We start from the raw sequence: 16,071 nt of genomic DNA on the forward strand, positions 1-16,071 counted from the left end.
ACATACACACATGCTGCTACAGAGTCTCCACACACAGACGCTGAGACAGCTGTCACTCAGGGGCTGGTACCAACCAAGCCCTTGTACAAACCCACACACATCACAAGACTGACTTTAGGCAGAAACCCCGGTGGCAAGTTGAAACAAAGAAATGGGCCATTATCTAAACATTCAGGCAAAAACATTATACCTAAAACCGAGTTACCCCAGCAGATGCAGGATCACAGCTAGAATTATCTGGAAAACTGCCCCAGTTCTTCATTTCAGTCTGGTTGTAGAGATTCAAACTAGAAGCGATTTCAGAGACAGGATTTTGCACTCACACACAAACACACAAGCCGAGCCCAGGGCCCTTCGGCATGGAGGAGTCTCTGGTCCCCAGCCTCCCTTCTTACCCCTCTTTCTCCTCCCCGATCCCTTCCCAGCCTAGGGGCTCTGCCCACATCTCATTCTCCCAACTCTTGCAGTTTCAGCCATGTTGTCTCTCACCTGTGATCTGAATAAATGATTTTGAGTCCAATAAAGCCAGGATGCTCTTTCGCAAACATACGAGCCACTTCTCCGTAGGTCCTCACTGACCACTCTTGGTTATGGATCATCCCGTTCAGTTCATACACCTGGGGAGAGAGGAAGCATGGTCCTGACCAGGCATCAGATGTAAGCAGAGCAAAACTTCATTCCCACTATCAATTATCTCTAAAACCAAGTTGCACTTTGCAATTTATTTGTTCAATGCCTTCTACAGCCTCTGACATTTATCAGAGACAGTCCTAGCCCCATCTGGGATGATGATGCTCTTTGATGCCATGTGGTGGAGATGTCTGCCTGTCTCATTCATTGCTGGGTCCCCACACCTAGAACAGTGCCTGGCGCATGGTAGGTGCTCAGTAAGTATTTGTATAATGAATGAAGGACAGGTCAGCTGGGGCAGGACACAAGTCAGAAAGAGTGATCCAAAAACCCACTTCATCTCCCCTCTCCCACCCCCAAGTTGAGTACTCCTGAGGTGGCCACAGTTGCTAGAGACACCAAGAGTGACATGGTTAGAAGATCCAGGAATGGACGGTAGGCAAAACAAAAGGAAGAGATGAAGTGGGGAAGGGAGAAACATAATGGGGAAAAAGTGTAAAGAAGATCCCTCTAAAGTGCCCACTCCCAGGTTGAGCCACTCCGAACTACTGCTGGAAGAGGAGTTTGTCCCCTGCAGCTCCCTCAGCCCTCCCCGTCACTAGGCCAGGTCTCACTCAACTCAAAGTGGTAGTTAGTATACACTGGCAGTTCTAGGTCAGCACAAGATGTGGGAGTGTTTGCAGATTGTAGGGCGAGGAAGGATGAGAAGAAATTATATACAGAATTCCATTTATTTCCATGGACGTTAATTAAGGCCCACAGTATACAGTACGTTGGGCTAGGCCTTGGGAGGGATAAACAAATGCTATAAGACAGGATGCCTGGCCTCAAGGAGTTTTTAATTTAGTGGAGAGATAGACTCTCCACCAATACAAATATATGGGGTCTCAGAGGAAGAAGGGGTTCCTTTAACTGGGTAGGAGCATTCCTGGGGGAACTGCACTAGAATGGAGCCTTGAGAGGTGAGAAGGATTTGATAAACAGGAAATGGGGAGGTGGCTCTGCAAGCAAACCAGTTAATCACAGGTGGCCTGTGGCTGAAGGGTTACTGGTCCTGGCCTAGGAAACAGGGGCTCTACACAGAGCCAGAGTTGCCAGGGGTTCAGGGAGCTGAGGCTGAAAGGCGAAATGGGAGCTCATCATCCTAGAGGAGAAAAATCCTTTCTGCAGTCAGCTCTCATTTCCCTGGCGTCACAGCAGCCAGGTGCTCTCTTCTCGTTTCCCACCAGGTACTTGCCTCACACCACTCTCCCCAGCCCAGGGTACTTCCCATTTCCCACCTGGCTACACCATTGTGGGTCCTTCCCTTTCTCCCTGGTCAGCCTCCCCAGCAGGCCTCTTCTCCCCAGACCCACAGAACAGCCTTATTGCTCTTTCTCTCGGGCAGAGGAGTGGGGATTCTGCTCTGCTGCTTGGGTTGTGGAGTGAGCAGGAAGTTCTTTCCAGCCCCTTCTCTTGGCCCCGCTGGCCTTTGCTCTTTGGTTTCCTCTGCTGCTGCCCCAGTGAAGCCTGGCATTCCACACACTCCCCTCCAAGGCCGCTTCAGCTCCCTGAGCGCACTGTTCCTGGCTGGAATTTCCTTGATTGCTCTGCCTCGGCCAGTGGACCTGCTCAGGCTTACTGACTGTTATAGGGTGCCAGGACTTCCCAGAGGGCAGAACCTTAGGTACTGTTAACTCAATATCTAGTATTGCCCATTATTATTATGATTTACTGAAGGGGATCAATATGATCCCAGTACAATCATATGTTATCCTCAAATATGCTACTTTACAAAAGGATAATTTTGACCTAAAGGTAATTAAACAGCAGCAAACACAGACAGAAGTCTTTGCCCTTTTCTCTGCTGCCTAAACGGACGTAAATTTGTTTGTGGACATGTCCTCCTCCCCACTCCTGTATCAGAAGGAGTACAATTCTTATCCCTGAGACAGAAAATCAGTGCCCAGGTGGGTCTGCATAAACAAACCTTACTAAAATAACCTTTATTTTCTATTCCTTTCCCCCATATATTTACCTTCCCCCAATTTACTGCCCCTAGAAGCCCAAACCCCTTTTCCTTTATCTTGTTACTTCTCCACAATTTATCACCATTTGTTAAAATAGTATGGAAGCACCTGGTCTACCCATTTCTTTGGGTAGTCACCTCTTTTCTATGAAGGCCTCCATGCACATAAAAATTAAATATTAACGTCAAATGTCTTTTCTTCTGCTAATGTGGCTTTTGTTAATTTGCAAGCCCCAAGAACACAACCAAAGACAAAGGAAAAGTTACTTTCTCTCTTTCCTACTTTACCAAGGATTTTTAAAGAGAGCTTTTCCTGTCACTGACCAAGGCTTTGACAGACTTCCAGGCACTCTGTTAGAATCTTCAAATCTTTGATGCTGCAAGAACCTATATGCTGTATCCCAGAGGTTCTCAAAGTGTGGTTGGAGAACCCCTGTGGGTCCTCTAGACTTTTTCAGGCAGTCTACAAAGTCATAACTCTCTTCATAAAATTTTAAGATGTTATTTGTCATTTTCAATGTTATTCTCTCATGAAGTGTTCAGAATTTTCCTGAAGCTACATCATGTATGAGTGACAACATTGCTCTGACAGATAATGACTTGTGCACTTGTATAGTCTTGTGCTTTGGAAATTTCTCGATTGTATTTTCTAATACACGCTATATTATACAGGATAGACTAGGTATAATCCATAAAAACAAAAGCTCTTTGGGGTCCTTAAAAAATTTTTGAGTGTAAAGGTTTGAGAATCATTGCATTAACCCAACCCAGAATTGTTACTTGAAGTCATCTTGGCATAACCTACCTGATCTACAGAAGGGAAGGACTGAGTTTTCTGCCCCATGCCTGACAGCTCTGTCATTACTGAGTCACCTGTCCAGAGTTTACCACCCCAACTGGATGGTAAACCCATGAGGGTAGGGTCCACGTTGTTTGTAGTTTTGATCTTCCCAACTCCTTCTTTATAGCAGGGGTCTCCAACCCCTTGGGCCATGGACTGGTACTGGTCTGTGGCCTGTTAGGAACTGGGCCACACAGCAGGAGGTGAGCAGCGCAGGAGAGCTAAGCTTCATCTGTATTTACAGCTGCTCCCCAGCACTAGCATTACTGCCTCAGCTCCACCTCAGATCATCAGGCATTAGATTCTTATAGGAGCACTGGTCCCTGTTGCCAAAGAGGTTGGGGACCGCTGCCCTGTAGCACCAGAGTGGGAGCTCCATAAAGAAGCATTCACTTAAGAAGTGTACTGTCTCCTTGGTGTTTTAAAAGCACTAAGCCCCTGGCAGCGTGTTTGAATGGATGAATAGGTGGATTTTGGAGAGGTGACTGGTGGAGCAGTGCTAGCAGAACAGAAGGAAGACAAAAGAACCTTTAAAAAAAAAAAAAAGCGACAAATGACAATTCTACCTAAAATAAGACATCTGATAGATTAATCAGGTATGGAGAAATGCGCGAATGATACAATCAGAGGCCTGAAGGGGGCTTGCATATGGCAATGGTTCCAAGTCACCGATTCTGTCATTCCAGTACTTATCCCAGGAAAAGCCAGGCGTTCCAATCCCACTACAAGTTCCCACTACAAGGGGCAGCCACGGAGACAGGATCTGGCTCCTGGGGCTGCAGATGCTGAAGCTACATCCAGAGTGTTTCCTGGTCTCCTGGTGCCCTGTACTCCTGGGCCTCTGGCCTTAGGCAAAGAAACTGTAGGCTTACTAGAAGCACCTAGGACAGAATCTGAATGCTTAAGAGCACCCCCTTTCCAGTGGAGATGCCTGCAACCCCTCCCAGTCTCCCAGCTTGTGTGGTTGATATATTTCTGTGAAACCAGGTGTTAGAGGAAACTTGTTAGCTGGTTTGGAGGTTCTGGTCGGCCTTCTGGGTTCAAGTTCCCAGTGGAGATACACTCTGTCTCAAATCACTCCTATCTCATAGAATCAGAGCAAGGATGAAAAGAGTTAATATTTGTAAATCACTTATAAATGATAACTGTTAATAACATTATTACATTACAATTTTATCACCAGATACAGAAAAATAACTCAAAATCTGCAGTTGTCCTAACAATCTGTAAGTACAAGTAGACAATGTTGTGTCAGTCATTCATCTAAGACTAAATGATACAAAAACTGCTATATCCATGTAACAAGTCCTCTTGAATTAAAAACACATTGGACTCAATTTAGAATATCTCAATTTTACCTTATAGTTTACTTGAGAAACTGTAAATTTCTGGAAAAATTATTCAGACTACATATTACTTTCATAAACCAATATAAGATTACACAGTTTTACTGTCTGATATCATGGACTTACAGAAATTTGAAGCTGAAAGGAACAGAAGGGAAATTTGGGAGCAGAGTTGCTCAAGGTCACAAATGCAAAAATTAGTTTACATCAGACCAGAAACTAGGACTCAGAATTTCTAACTCTCAAGGCAAATGGCTTTCACGACTAGAACATGATTAGTTTAACAAGCATTAATTGAGCTTCTGTGTGTCAGGCATATGCCAAGAGCTTTATATCATATCTCATTTAATCCTCAAAACCACACTAGTAGGTAGGTCTAATTTTACGGATAAAGATTTTGAGGCTTAAAAAGGTTAAGAAACTCAGTCTTACTGCATAGTTGGAGCTGGAGGTCTGCCAAGTTTCAGAATCTTGCTGACTCTGAGTGTCTCCTGTCATCGGAGTGGCCCCTGCCTTCACCTTTATACTCTAGTGTCAGGGCATCTCAGAATCTCGGCCCTATCTACACATTAGAATCACCTAGGGAATCTCTGGGCTAGAACCTGTTTATTTTTTAACTCCCTCAGGTGATTCTAATGTATAATATACAACTAGGGTTAAGACCTACCAGTTTTGTCGATTTGACAGACAAGTAAATAGCACAATTACAGCCTGGAAAGATAAATACTATTGTCCGTATTCTTGCAGAGTAACACCAATAACATGAAACAGTGGGCACTGCAGCAAAAAGTCAGGAGAAATATTTAATGATGGGTATGCTAAGAATCCAGGAAAAATCTAGGGGGTAGGGGATGAGGGGAGCACAAGCATTGCTTGTTACACAAGTGACAGCACCCAAGAAGTGTTTCGAATGACCATCATGGGTTCTCTTTGCCACTGACCTGTGTCTTCCTAAGACCGCCCCCTCTTCCCCAATCACCACCATCAGTAAGTGCCAGCAGGGCCATCTCCTGTTGATACCTCTCAGGTTATGAGTTCCACTCTGCAGACTGGCCGGGACCTAGTCTGCATCTCAGATTCAGGCTGTGGGGGAAGGGACTGAAGCCCAGGAGATAAGACCCTCCTAGCAACTGTTGCTAAAGGCAAGTAGCCTTTGTTATCAAGCATTAGTAACACAATAGGAGGCTGAGCAGCCAGGATAGTCCATCAACATCATCCCAGGCCCTGAATTAGCCCCACAAGTAAGAGGGGGAGGTAGTGCGGCTCAGCAAAAGAATTCCAGAGCAGACGGTTTTTAGTTGTTAATGTGTTGATGGCTCCCCCTACCCTGGCTAATGGGGGGCATTAAGGCATAGACTCTCTATTGCAAGAGGCCTTTGTTCCAGGGTCAGACCAGAACAAATGGTCAAATCCCATCCCCCTCAGCCTCCACCAGAATCCCAAATCCCAGCAGCCCTCCACCTTCTAGGAAGTCGGCTGGGGGATGGTGGGGGCAGGTGGGGGGTAGGGCAGAGTGGGGAGAGGGGAAGAGCTGCGTAGGGTCCCCAGGGTAAATGCCCTGGAGTCCAAGTCTCCCCACTCGGTAGGGTCAACCGCAGAAAGGGGGAAGACTAGACAGGAAACCAGGCTCTGGCCTTTTTCTGTCCCTCCAATTCAATTTCTCAACAACTTCCCCCAAATACTTCCCCACCAGGCTCAAGATGAAAATCAACAGACTTCAAAACCACCCACACCCAACTCTCTGCAATTTTCTCCCACTCATTGCGGCCCTCTGTTCTACTTGGATCTCCCCCACTACTTCCCACACTGAGAAAGCTGCCAGAATTGGCCCGACTGGAAGCAACTCCCCTAGCAGGGGCCAACTCCCTCTGGGTAAAGCATCAGCCCAGTGCATCCTGGGGGCTTTCAATTTCCGGTGGAAGGACTAGAGAATCAAGCCGGATGCCCTCTCCAGGGCTCCTTTTGAGAGGAGTGTGGCTGCCACAGTCACTCCTTACCTTGCTGGTCACTCCTTACCACCAACATAACCTTGGTCAAGTTCTTTGACCTTTGCAAACCTCAGTTTCCACATCTGTAAAATGTGAGGTTGTCGTGAGGCTCAAATGAGGCAATGAATTCAGAGCAAGTGCTTTGAAAGGTCAAGGTCAGACCATCTACATTAGAATCACCAGGAGGAGAGAGGAGGGGCTAGTTAACTTTGCAGCTTCCTAGCCCTACCCTAGAGCACAGAATTAGAATCCTGGGAGGTCAGGGTTCAAACAGTGTCTCCGAATTTTCACATGTACACCCAGGTTTGAGGACCACCACCAAGCATGATTATCCCTATTGGTGCCTCCTGAGGACACCAGGCAATGTCAGATCTGGTGCCAGTCTGAACTAGCCCACAATCTAGTTGAAAAACCAGGGCTTATATGTTATGACACAGACAACACAAGGCAACAAATCAACATTACAGGAGACAAAGGGAAAGACATGGACCCCCACAGACACAAGAATCAGGCGGGGCTTACGCCAGAGCCCGAGAGAAGGATGGACTTAGAGGGGGTGGAGCCCATCCTTGGAGAGAGAAGCGTTTTCCAGGCCAAAACATGGGAAGAAATTATTCTGGCAAGAGCAGTTTCTAACACCCTACATAGGCCAGGCCCAGTGTCACCTCACCTTCAGAAATTCTTCTCTTAATAAATGATGTATTGGACCCTCTCTTTTCTTTTTAATGGGTTGTTTGTGCCCAGGTCTTATTTACTGTACTCACAAAACTTAATGAAAGCTCTATTGAGGTGCAAAGGTAAGCTTCATTCCTACCCAAGAACTCAGATATAGAAACACATGTCTGTACTCAGAATTAAGCTATCAAACAAACATCAGATCCTGGTGGAGATAAAACACTATCACCTGAGAAAATGCTCTTCACCTTCCAGCCTGGAGCTAACCTCAAGGAAGGTATTAACATAGCTAAGAGAAAAGGTGGGTCCAGAATGCAGAGAAAGGGAGAGCTGAGAGTCAAGGAAGCTTTTGTTTCAGAAGAAGAGAAAGGAGCACCGACCTACAAACTGGAATTACTGGTTCTTGGTGCAGGTGTATCCTTATTTAGAGGGTTCTTGAACCCATTAAATGAAACTGGGGTAGTAAAGTCGGTTTAGGAATCCTAGCATTTTAAAATTTTAGTATGCAAAAATATCCAGAGTTGCTATACATTGCATTTCCAGGAAAATTTTATAGACATATATGGATACATGTGAAAACACAGTCTTCAATGGTCAATTTAGTCTAGTACTTTCTTTTTTTCTCCTGGGGAAAGGGTGATAGCTTTCATCAGATTTTCCAAAAGTGAAGAACACTGTTATGAACTCCCTTAGACAATCAGAGCCTCAGAGACAGGGCTTTTTTAGGACTCTGGCTTACCAATACCGTTATGGCTATAATTTAGCTTCAGAAAAGGTTAAGATTTGCCTTCAAGGAGAGAATTTCCCGATCAGTAAACAAAAGTGTCTAGTCTGATTGATAGTTTTCTCTGAAAAACAGCATTTGAACTTTCTTATTTATATATCTGTCTCTTACGAATTTAGTCAATGAATTTGTGTTAGTCCTCTGGAGCCCTATCACTTCTGGGTGTATAGACAATAAAATTTTTGGGCCCATAAAGACCATGGAATATGGTAACAAAACCAAATTAATGTCATCCTGTGGATCCTGCCCCAAACTTGGTATACTCAATATTGGTATACCAAACTTGGTATACCATGGCCTTGGTATATTCAATAAATATTTGAATAAATGAGCAAACTAGTTTGGATACAGCATAGAAGAGAACTGTACCCAAAGGTCACTTTCCCCAAGCCACTCAGAACCTTTAACAAGCTCAAACTCTCGTGAACCTACCAAATTTCAGAAATCCAGCCCACTCCCACAAAACCCCAAACCCCTATCAAAAAAATCCTCGGGAAAGTTTACTTCAATAGACTGACCAAAAGAATCATCTAGCAGCCCTTACTTACCTAGAACTTCTCTCCTCAACAGATGCGTCCCTCCAGCACGGAGGCCTGAGCTTCTATCAGCTGGAGTCTGTAAATCTGAGGTTGGTCCATCTCAGAGTACTGGAAATCCCAATCATCCTTTGCTTCTGGCCCAAAGCCAGCATATATATTTTGCATAGGTCCCCCTTCTTTAGACTCTTCCTAATCTTTTCCATTCTACTCTCTCCAAACTTCCTTCCTTAAAATCAAACCAACAAAGTCATCTTTAACCTTTTCTTAGAGTGGTCCGAAGACTCCATTTTCTCAGCTTACTTTAGGAGAGGCCCCTTCTCCTGCACCCCAATTCCTGCCATTCTCCGAAGCCATTTCATCTTAGGTCTTTTTGGGCATGCTGAATCTCAAGGATACACACATCCCTTTGAACTGACACTTCATGGATCTCGCTTGGGAGCTTATCACCCAAGCAGCTCCGCTTCTGATAAACTCAAATTTACTAGTTTCTTCCCTGCCTCCTGTCTTTCCAGGTTGCTTACTCCCTTACCAGCCACTCTGCAAATTCCTATGCCTTTATTTTCACCTTGTCTCCATGCATCTGCTCTTTTCATTGATCCACTCCCTGTGCTCCCTGTGCTCTCCAGGTCTCAGCTAGAGAGCTGGATGCATTACTACCAACACTTTCTTGTCATTATCCTCAGGTCTTCATCCCAGTACTTCCACTTCGTTTGTCCTGCTAACCTAGGCTCCATTAAACCATTTTCTATATCTACGGGTAGGGTGATACAGAAGGGAATCACACACCAGCATGAACTACCAGAGATCTTGTCTCCATCACAGGCTCGCCTTCCGAGATCTAGGGAATCAGTTTATCTTTCTGGGATCAGCAACCTGTCCATCCCCCAAGGAGGTTCTCTCAAACACCCACCACTCTTCCCTTAGTCTCAGTGAACATCTTTGCTTTCCTGTTATAGAAATAAGGGGAGGCGGGAAGGACCTCCTCCCTCAGTTCTGCACTCTTATCCTTACAATGTCTGTATCTGCCCCTTGGAGAATGTTCTCTGGTTCAAGGGCAGTCTCACTTCCTGCTTGCTGGAGTGACCTCTTCTTTTGTCCTAAGGAACATCATGTCATCTTTTATCCTCTTTCTTCCCTCTATTTTAACCTCTCCAGGCTCCTTCCTTATGTGTGCAAAGTCCCATCCTAAAAAGGACCCTCTTGGACCCAGTGTTCTCTCCTAGCTACTTTCCTCTTTCTTTTTCTCAAATCACAGGCAAAGTCTTGATTCAGCCAAAACTGGCCCAAATTTATCAAGTGCATTTCCTTTTTTTTTTACTCCTGGAAATTAGGCTTCTCTTCTCAGCATACCATTGAAACTACTCAAAGGTGACCTCCTAATTTCCAGATCCAATGCGCTCTTTCCAGGCCACACGTTTCTCGACCTCACCCTGCCATGTGAAACCCCCTTCTCCTTGACCTCTAGAAGAGCTCTATCCTGGTCCCCTCTTACCTCTGTGACTGCTCCTTTTCACTCCACTTTGTAAACTGTACATCTCGTTTGATGTTTGTAGGGCTCCCCTCTTGGCTCACTCCTCTTCTCATCTAATGTCTTCTATGGGAGCCTTATCCTCTCTCAGTTTTAATGATCACCTTTCTGCAGATGAATGTCAAGCATTATGTTTCCAGGCTAGAACTCTCCTATGGTCTCCAAACTCATGTATCCAATCACTTCCTGGACATCTTCATGTGGATGTTTCATAGGCATCTCCAACTCTACACGTTCAAAAGCAAAGTGACCATTTCTCCTTCTCTACCCTGCTCCTCCTCTTGCATTCTCTATCTCCATAACAGTCACCACCAATCAAGTCAAGCCAAATGCCAGCAAGACATAGTAGAAGTCTCACCCTGTATAGTCTATCACCAGACCTACAGATTCTTCCTCCTGCACCTGGCTTGGATCCATCTCTTCCTTCTCATTGCTTCTGTCTTCCACAATCTTGTACCCGCAGCTTCCCTGGTCTCTTTACTGGTCTCCCAGTCCCTAATCTTCTCCCTTTTTCACCAGGGGGACCCTTTACACTGTAATCCATTTTCCCCAGTGCTGCCAGAGTGATCTTCCTAAATTGCAAATGTATTCACACTCTCTTGCTTAATACCATCCAGTGGCTCCCTTTCGCCTCCAGAACACAACATTTAATATGGTGCCCAAACTATTAATAATTAGTTCTGTCTACCTCCCTTGTCTTATTTTCAATGAGTATCCCTAGAATCTTAGGCTCTAGTCATGATGAGCTCCTTACAGTCTCAAATGGGCTTCAAATGAGTGTCTAAGAAATCTATACCTTTGTTTATGCTAGTCCCACTGATGTAAATACCTTCACTCACCTTTGTCCTTTGACTCAGTGAACTCATCCTTACCTTCCAGGACTCATTAGAATATTCTCTTTCCTCTATAATGCATAGTTAGTCTTTTCTCCCACCCATTAGGTAACACCAACCCATTTCTTTCTTTGTATTCTCTCTATATCCTGTAATGGTTCTTTAATATCTGCAAGAATATCAGTCACATGTATTTGTTTACCCATGAGTCTCCCAGAGAGAAACTGTTTTCCTTCTTAAGGACATAGGTTCTGTCCTATATGAATGTGTACACCCAGCACCTAACAAGTGCCTGACACAGAATAGGAGCTTGCAGATATTTAATGAATACATGAAAGAAGAAAGGGAGAGAAAAAGAAAAAGATAGGGAGGAAGTGAGAAAGGGGGAGGGGTTTGGTTAGAAAAAGAGTAATAACATTGAGGTGGTGAATACACTCTAGACGTGAGAGGCTCTCATTTCATGCCAAAGAGTTAAAATTTATTCCACCAAGCTTGAAGAAAAGGTTAAGTGTAGAATGATTTGAAGAGAAATCAGGGAGGAAGCTCCTGCCGTGGAACAGACAGGAAGCAAGGGAGTCTGTAGTCCCCAGAGGGGAGGAAGGTAAAGGGAAAGGCATTGTGCAGTAAGCCACTCAAGGCCTGGACCAAGAGCAGATGATGGCAGAGAGGAAGGGGCCCCAGCCAAGGAGGAAGGGAAGTCGGGGGCAGAGGGTCACAAGACCCTTACCTTCCACATAGGCACCTCAGCCAGCACTGTCAGTCCACCAGAGCCATGCCCTGAGCTCTGATAGGAGACACTGTCATAGGCATATGGGAAACCTGGGAAAGAGCAAGGCTTTTCACCAGTTCCTATGTGATGGCAGCATTGCCCATAGAAGACCCCAGATAAAATGCAACTGGGTTCCACAGAAAGGGCCTCCAGGAACTTACCAATCCCCACTGTTACATGCAACTAGATCCATTTACCAGATTCCTCACCTGTCCCACAACAAGAGCATTGTCCTGAGGGACTCGGGGAAGCTAAATTTTGATATGAAAGAAGACAGGTCAAAAAGGTCCAGGCACAAGACATTGCTCAGAGTCCAAGGCCAGGGAACCCTGAGCACCCAGGAGGCACTGTGTATCTGTGAGAAGGTGAGAAGTTGGGATCATGAGAAAAGGGAGGTAAAAAGGCAGTGAGGGTCACATTCACAGTTTTGCTAGGGCCAGCCCAGTCTATTTCAGGTTTCCTTGCTCATGGTGGCCCCTGAAAAGGCACATGTCCCCTTGGGGACGAAGCCATCATTCAGTCCTGTACTGTACAAGAGTAGGAAACCTGTGAAGACTTACAGGGTAAGATCTGAAAATCAAGCCAGCACAGAAGAGAGGAAAGATTGGCTCACCGGGAACAGCATGGCTCTGAGCTCCAGGTAGAACACATTGTCCTGGTAGAACTCCTCCAGGCCCCGGAAGATGTAGTCTCTGAACACCGGTGCATAGTTGACAAGGCCAGAGATTGTAAAGAATATGGTTTCAAACTTAGACCAGATGATATCTTGGTTTGCATAAGTCACTTCGGGGTTCTTGGTCATCAGAGTGAAATTGCTCAGCAGGCTGTCCAGAACACAAAGGAGGTTTGTTGAGGAGGCGTGCTTCAGGCCATTACCTCAAGGCATCTGCAGGAGCCCTGCCTTGTGTCTCCCACCCAGAGGAAACTGGGATGCATCATTGTGAGCAGTGGTGAGAGGCAAAGAGATGCATCCGCGCTCTTTAGTGGAGGCCTCCGCCATGAGACCCGCTTTGTACCCACCAGGAGACGGCTCAGGTAGGACGTTCCCACCAACCAGGCTCTCGTGCTTCCCTTCGCATGCTTAGCCAATCTGACCCTGCTGTACTTACATCCTAGACCAAGCTCTTTTTGGGTAGTGATATGCACCAAATTTTGTCCCCCACCCCCCCCAAATTCATATGTTGAAACCCTAACCCCCAGTGTGACTGTATTTAAAGATAGGGGCTTTAAGGAAATGATTGAGGGTAAATGAGATCATAAGGGTAAGGCCCTAATCAAATAGGATTTTTCTCAGAGACACAGGACATGAATGTGCACAGAGGAAAGGCCACAAGAGCACAGAGAGAGGAGAGCCAAGGAGAGAGGCCTCAGGAGAAACCAAGCCTGCCCACACTTTAATCTTGGACTTCTAGATTCCAGACCAGTGAGAAAATAACTTTCTGTTGTTTAAGTCACCCAGTCTGTGGTATTCTGTGATGGCAGTCCTAGCAGACTAATACAGTGGGTCTGGTAGAAATAACCCTGGACGTGGCCCTACGTGACCAGGTTTATATCCCCAACTAGCCATTTACCAACTGTGTGGCCTTGGGCAACTTCCCTAACCATGCTGAGCTTCATGTTTTTTATTTGTAAAAGGAAATAACCTCATGAAAGTACTCTATAGATGATTATGTGATTAAAATAATTATTACTTATAATATTACTGTACAAGTTTGTTAGGAAATTTTTCCATCATATTTTCAAGCTGTTTTAGCCACCAGCTAGACTGTCATTGCTCCAGGAGCTGGGAACTTTTCTTCTTTCTGGTCTTATTGACCATCGAGACAAATTTCATTTGATGCAACAACAGTAATGCTGTCAATATTTTTTGCTGATAAATTGAATTTTAAATATCAGGTACTTCCCATGGAGAGAAGAGGTGTTGAATACCTTTCTGCAGTAAAGTATCCTGTAAAGTTAAAAGAAAAACTTCTTGACTTTTCTAAGGCCAGATTTTTACATATGGGTGTGTACCAAGGGAGACATACCAGCACTCTACCCAACTATGATAGGCACATGACACATTCTGAACCACTACTCACCTGTTGTCAAACTCTGTGACATTATATAGCTTCTTTCGATACTTCTCCAACAAAATCCACTCTGAACATTCTGCTGGTGAGGGTGGAGTTGGGTAAGCAAATTTGAACATCAGGATCCCATTTCGAGTGAGACAGAAATGGCAATGGGGCCTGTAGGTGACATTTTTCACCAGCCAGTCCATACTTGAGATGCTGATGTCATGGACATGCAAAGCAGCCCCTGGAAAGGGAAGAAAAAGAGCAGGGGGTAGGTTGAGCATTGAGTCCAGATTCTAGGGCTCGGGGGCTGTGAGCCCAGTGTAGATGGACAAGAAGTGGTGGGAAGCTCCAGGATTTCTGCCTGACCACATTCCTCAGAACTGAACATAATGTACTCTTCCCTGTCCAGCTCGAAGACTTCTAGGCTGCCTTTGTCTCCCGAGGACGACCATTGCCTTTTTTGCTCAAGTTTAAAAATGAGGCTTCCTTGGCTTTAAAGGCAGCATGGTAGGCTGGAAGAGTGTCAGGCTTGGAAGCAAAAGATCAGGGTTTGAGTTAAGGCTCCATCAGCTTCTAGCCTTATCACCCAACACTGCATGAAGGGATGTAATGAGAATGAGCCTCAGTCCCTGCTCCCACCCAGTCATGTTTGCAGTTTTCCTTGACCCCTTCACCCTGCTCCCCAACACCCCACCCATTACTTTCCACTTGAGCTTCTGGCCTGCAGGTTTTACCATTTGAGGCCCCAGGCTTGTCCTTCAGACCTGACACCAATTTTGACTCTCATGCTCCTCAAGGCACAGTATACACTGTCCCTCTGTTCTTCTTGCTCCGTCTTCACACCTGGCCTTGGCATTGGCCCCTTGGCAGGTGTCCCAGCTGTATGAGCTTTGGTGTGTCATCCTCTCTAAACCTTACATTCTCCATCAACTGGGGATGCTACTTTACCAACCTCATAGTTTTTATTTTTTTTAATCTCTATTTGTAACATTAAATTTAAAAGGTAAAGTCCTTGTGAGCTGCAAACCGCTATTTACATACGCAGGATAATTATTTTACTATCCAAAGAAATGTGTTTATACTGTAGAAATACACTAGAAATGTGTTTATCCAAGATGCTATTTCATGTATCTTATTTGGTAACTTAGACCCTGGAAAAAGGCTAGAAGAAAGGAGTGCGAGGGAAGATATGAAGGGAAAACTAGGATCCTGTGAGCCCAGGATACTGTCTTATGGGTGGATGCTTTTCCAGCTTTATCAGAGAAGACCAGTGGTACCCAGGGCCCACTTTCTGCTCTCCCTCTGAGGCTGAGTTTCCTCAGAAGCAGGGTTTTTGTTCTCCAGGGCAAAACGGCAGCCACCTTTCAACAGCACCTTTCCTCATTTGCCAGGAAGAACAAGGCACAGAGTAGCTGAGTGGCATTCTCTGTGCTCCATTTAAAACAGCAGCTCCAATAACAATAACAGCTCCAAGTTTAGTTTTCTCCTAACTTCCCAGGAAACCCAGAATCGTCCCTCCGAATCTCTACCTTTTGGCATCTTCTTCAGGATATTAAACACCTCGCTTTTCTCAATGAGATTCTTGGCCTGGAAAAAGTGCATGCTGGGTGGGAACTTCTGAGTTTCCATGGCCTGCTTCATCTCAGCCTTTTTGAGGGCCATGAGTCTCTCATTGGCCAGCTCCTCTTCTTTCTTCAGCACCAGCTGTCCTCCCAATTGCATCGTCTTCTCTCTCATCAACAGCTGATTTCGTGCTTCATCTATGGGTATGGCTGAGCAGAAAAAAGACGCCGCCACTGCCAAAAGCAGAGAGAGCAGGGCTGGCCACACAGATGGGCCACCCATCAACATTGAGATGCCTGGAAGAGAGGAAATTGCTCAGATGGAGACTCAATAGGTCTAAAAAAGGTAGTGTGTAAATGAAAATCTACAGATTCTCACACCCTGTTCTCATTACCAGAAGGTAGCGTATTGAAGGCTTCTTTTCTGAGACCCCAGAGAAAAGAACTCCAAGTACAGATAAGGAGGGGTTTCCCAAATAAAAGGTTAACATGAGGACTCCTTGTAGTG

General features: G+C 45.4%; 1 protein-coding gene across 1 annotated transcript in view; it reads right to left on the bottom strand.

Moving 5' to 3' along the window:
- ADA2 (adenosine deaminase 2) overlaps nt 1-15,852 on the bottom strand; it is a 22,397-nt gene extending 6,545 nt beyond the window's left edge. Inside the window, exons 1-4 of the mRNA XM_006923907.3 lie at nt 15,531-15,852; nt 14,023-14,242; nt 12,555-12,765; nt 490-617 (exon numbers count right to left, since the gene is read on the bottom strand). Coding sequence (XP_006923969.1) covers nt 490-617; nt 12,555-12,765; nt 14,023-14,242; nt 15,531-15,852 — 881 coding nt within the window. The remainder of the gene's footprint in view (nt 1-489; nt 618-12,554; nt 12,766-14,022; nt 14,243-15,530) is intronic.
- Nucleotides 15,853-16,071: the final 219 nt, after the last annotated feature.

Source organism: Pteropus alecto, unplaced genomic scaffold (genome assembly GCF_000325575.1).
Source record: "Pteropus alecto unplaced genomic scaffold, ASM32557v1 scaffold76, whole genome shotgun sequence".
In the NCBI taxonomy this organism is placed as follows: Eukaryota; Metazoa; Chordata; class Mammalia; order Chiroptera; family Pteropodidae; genus Pteropus; species Pteropus alecto.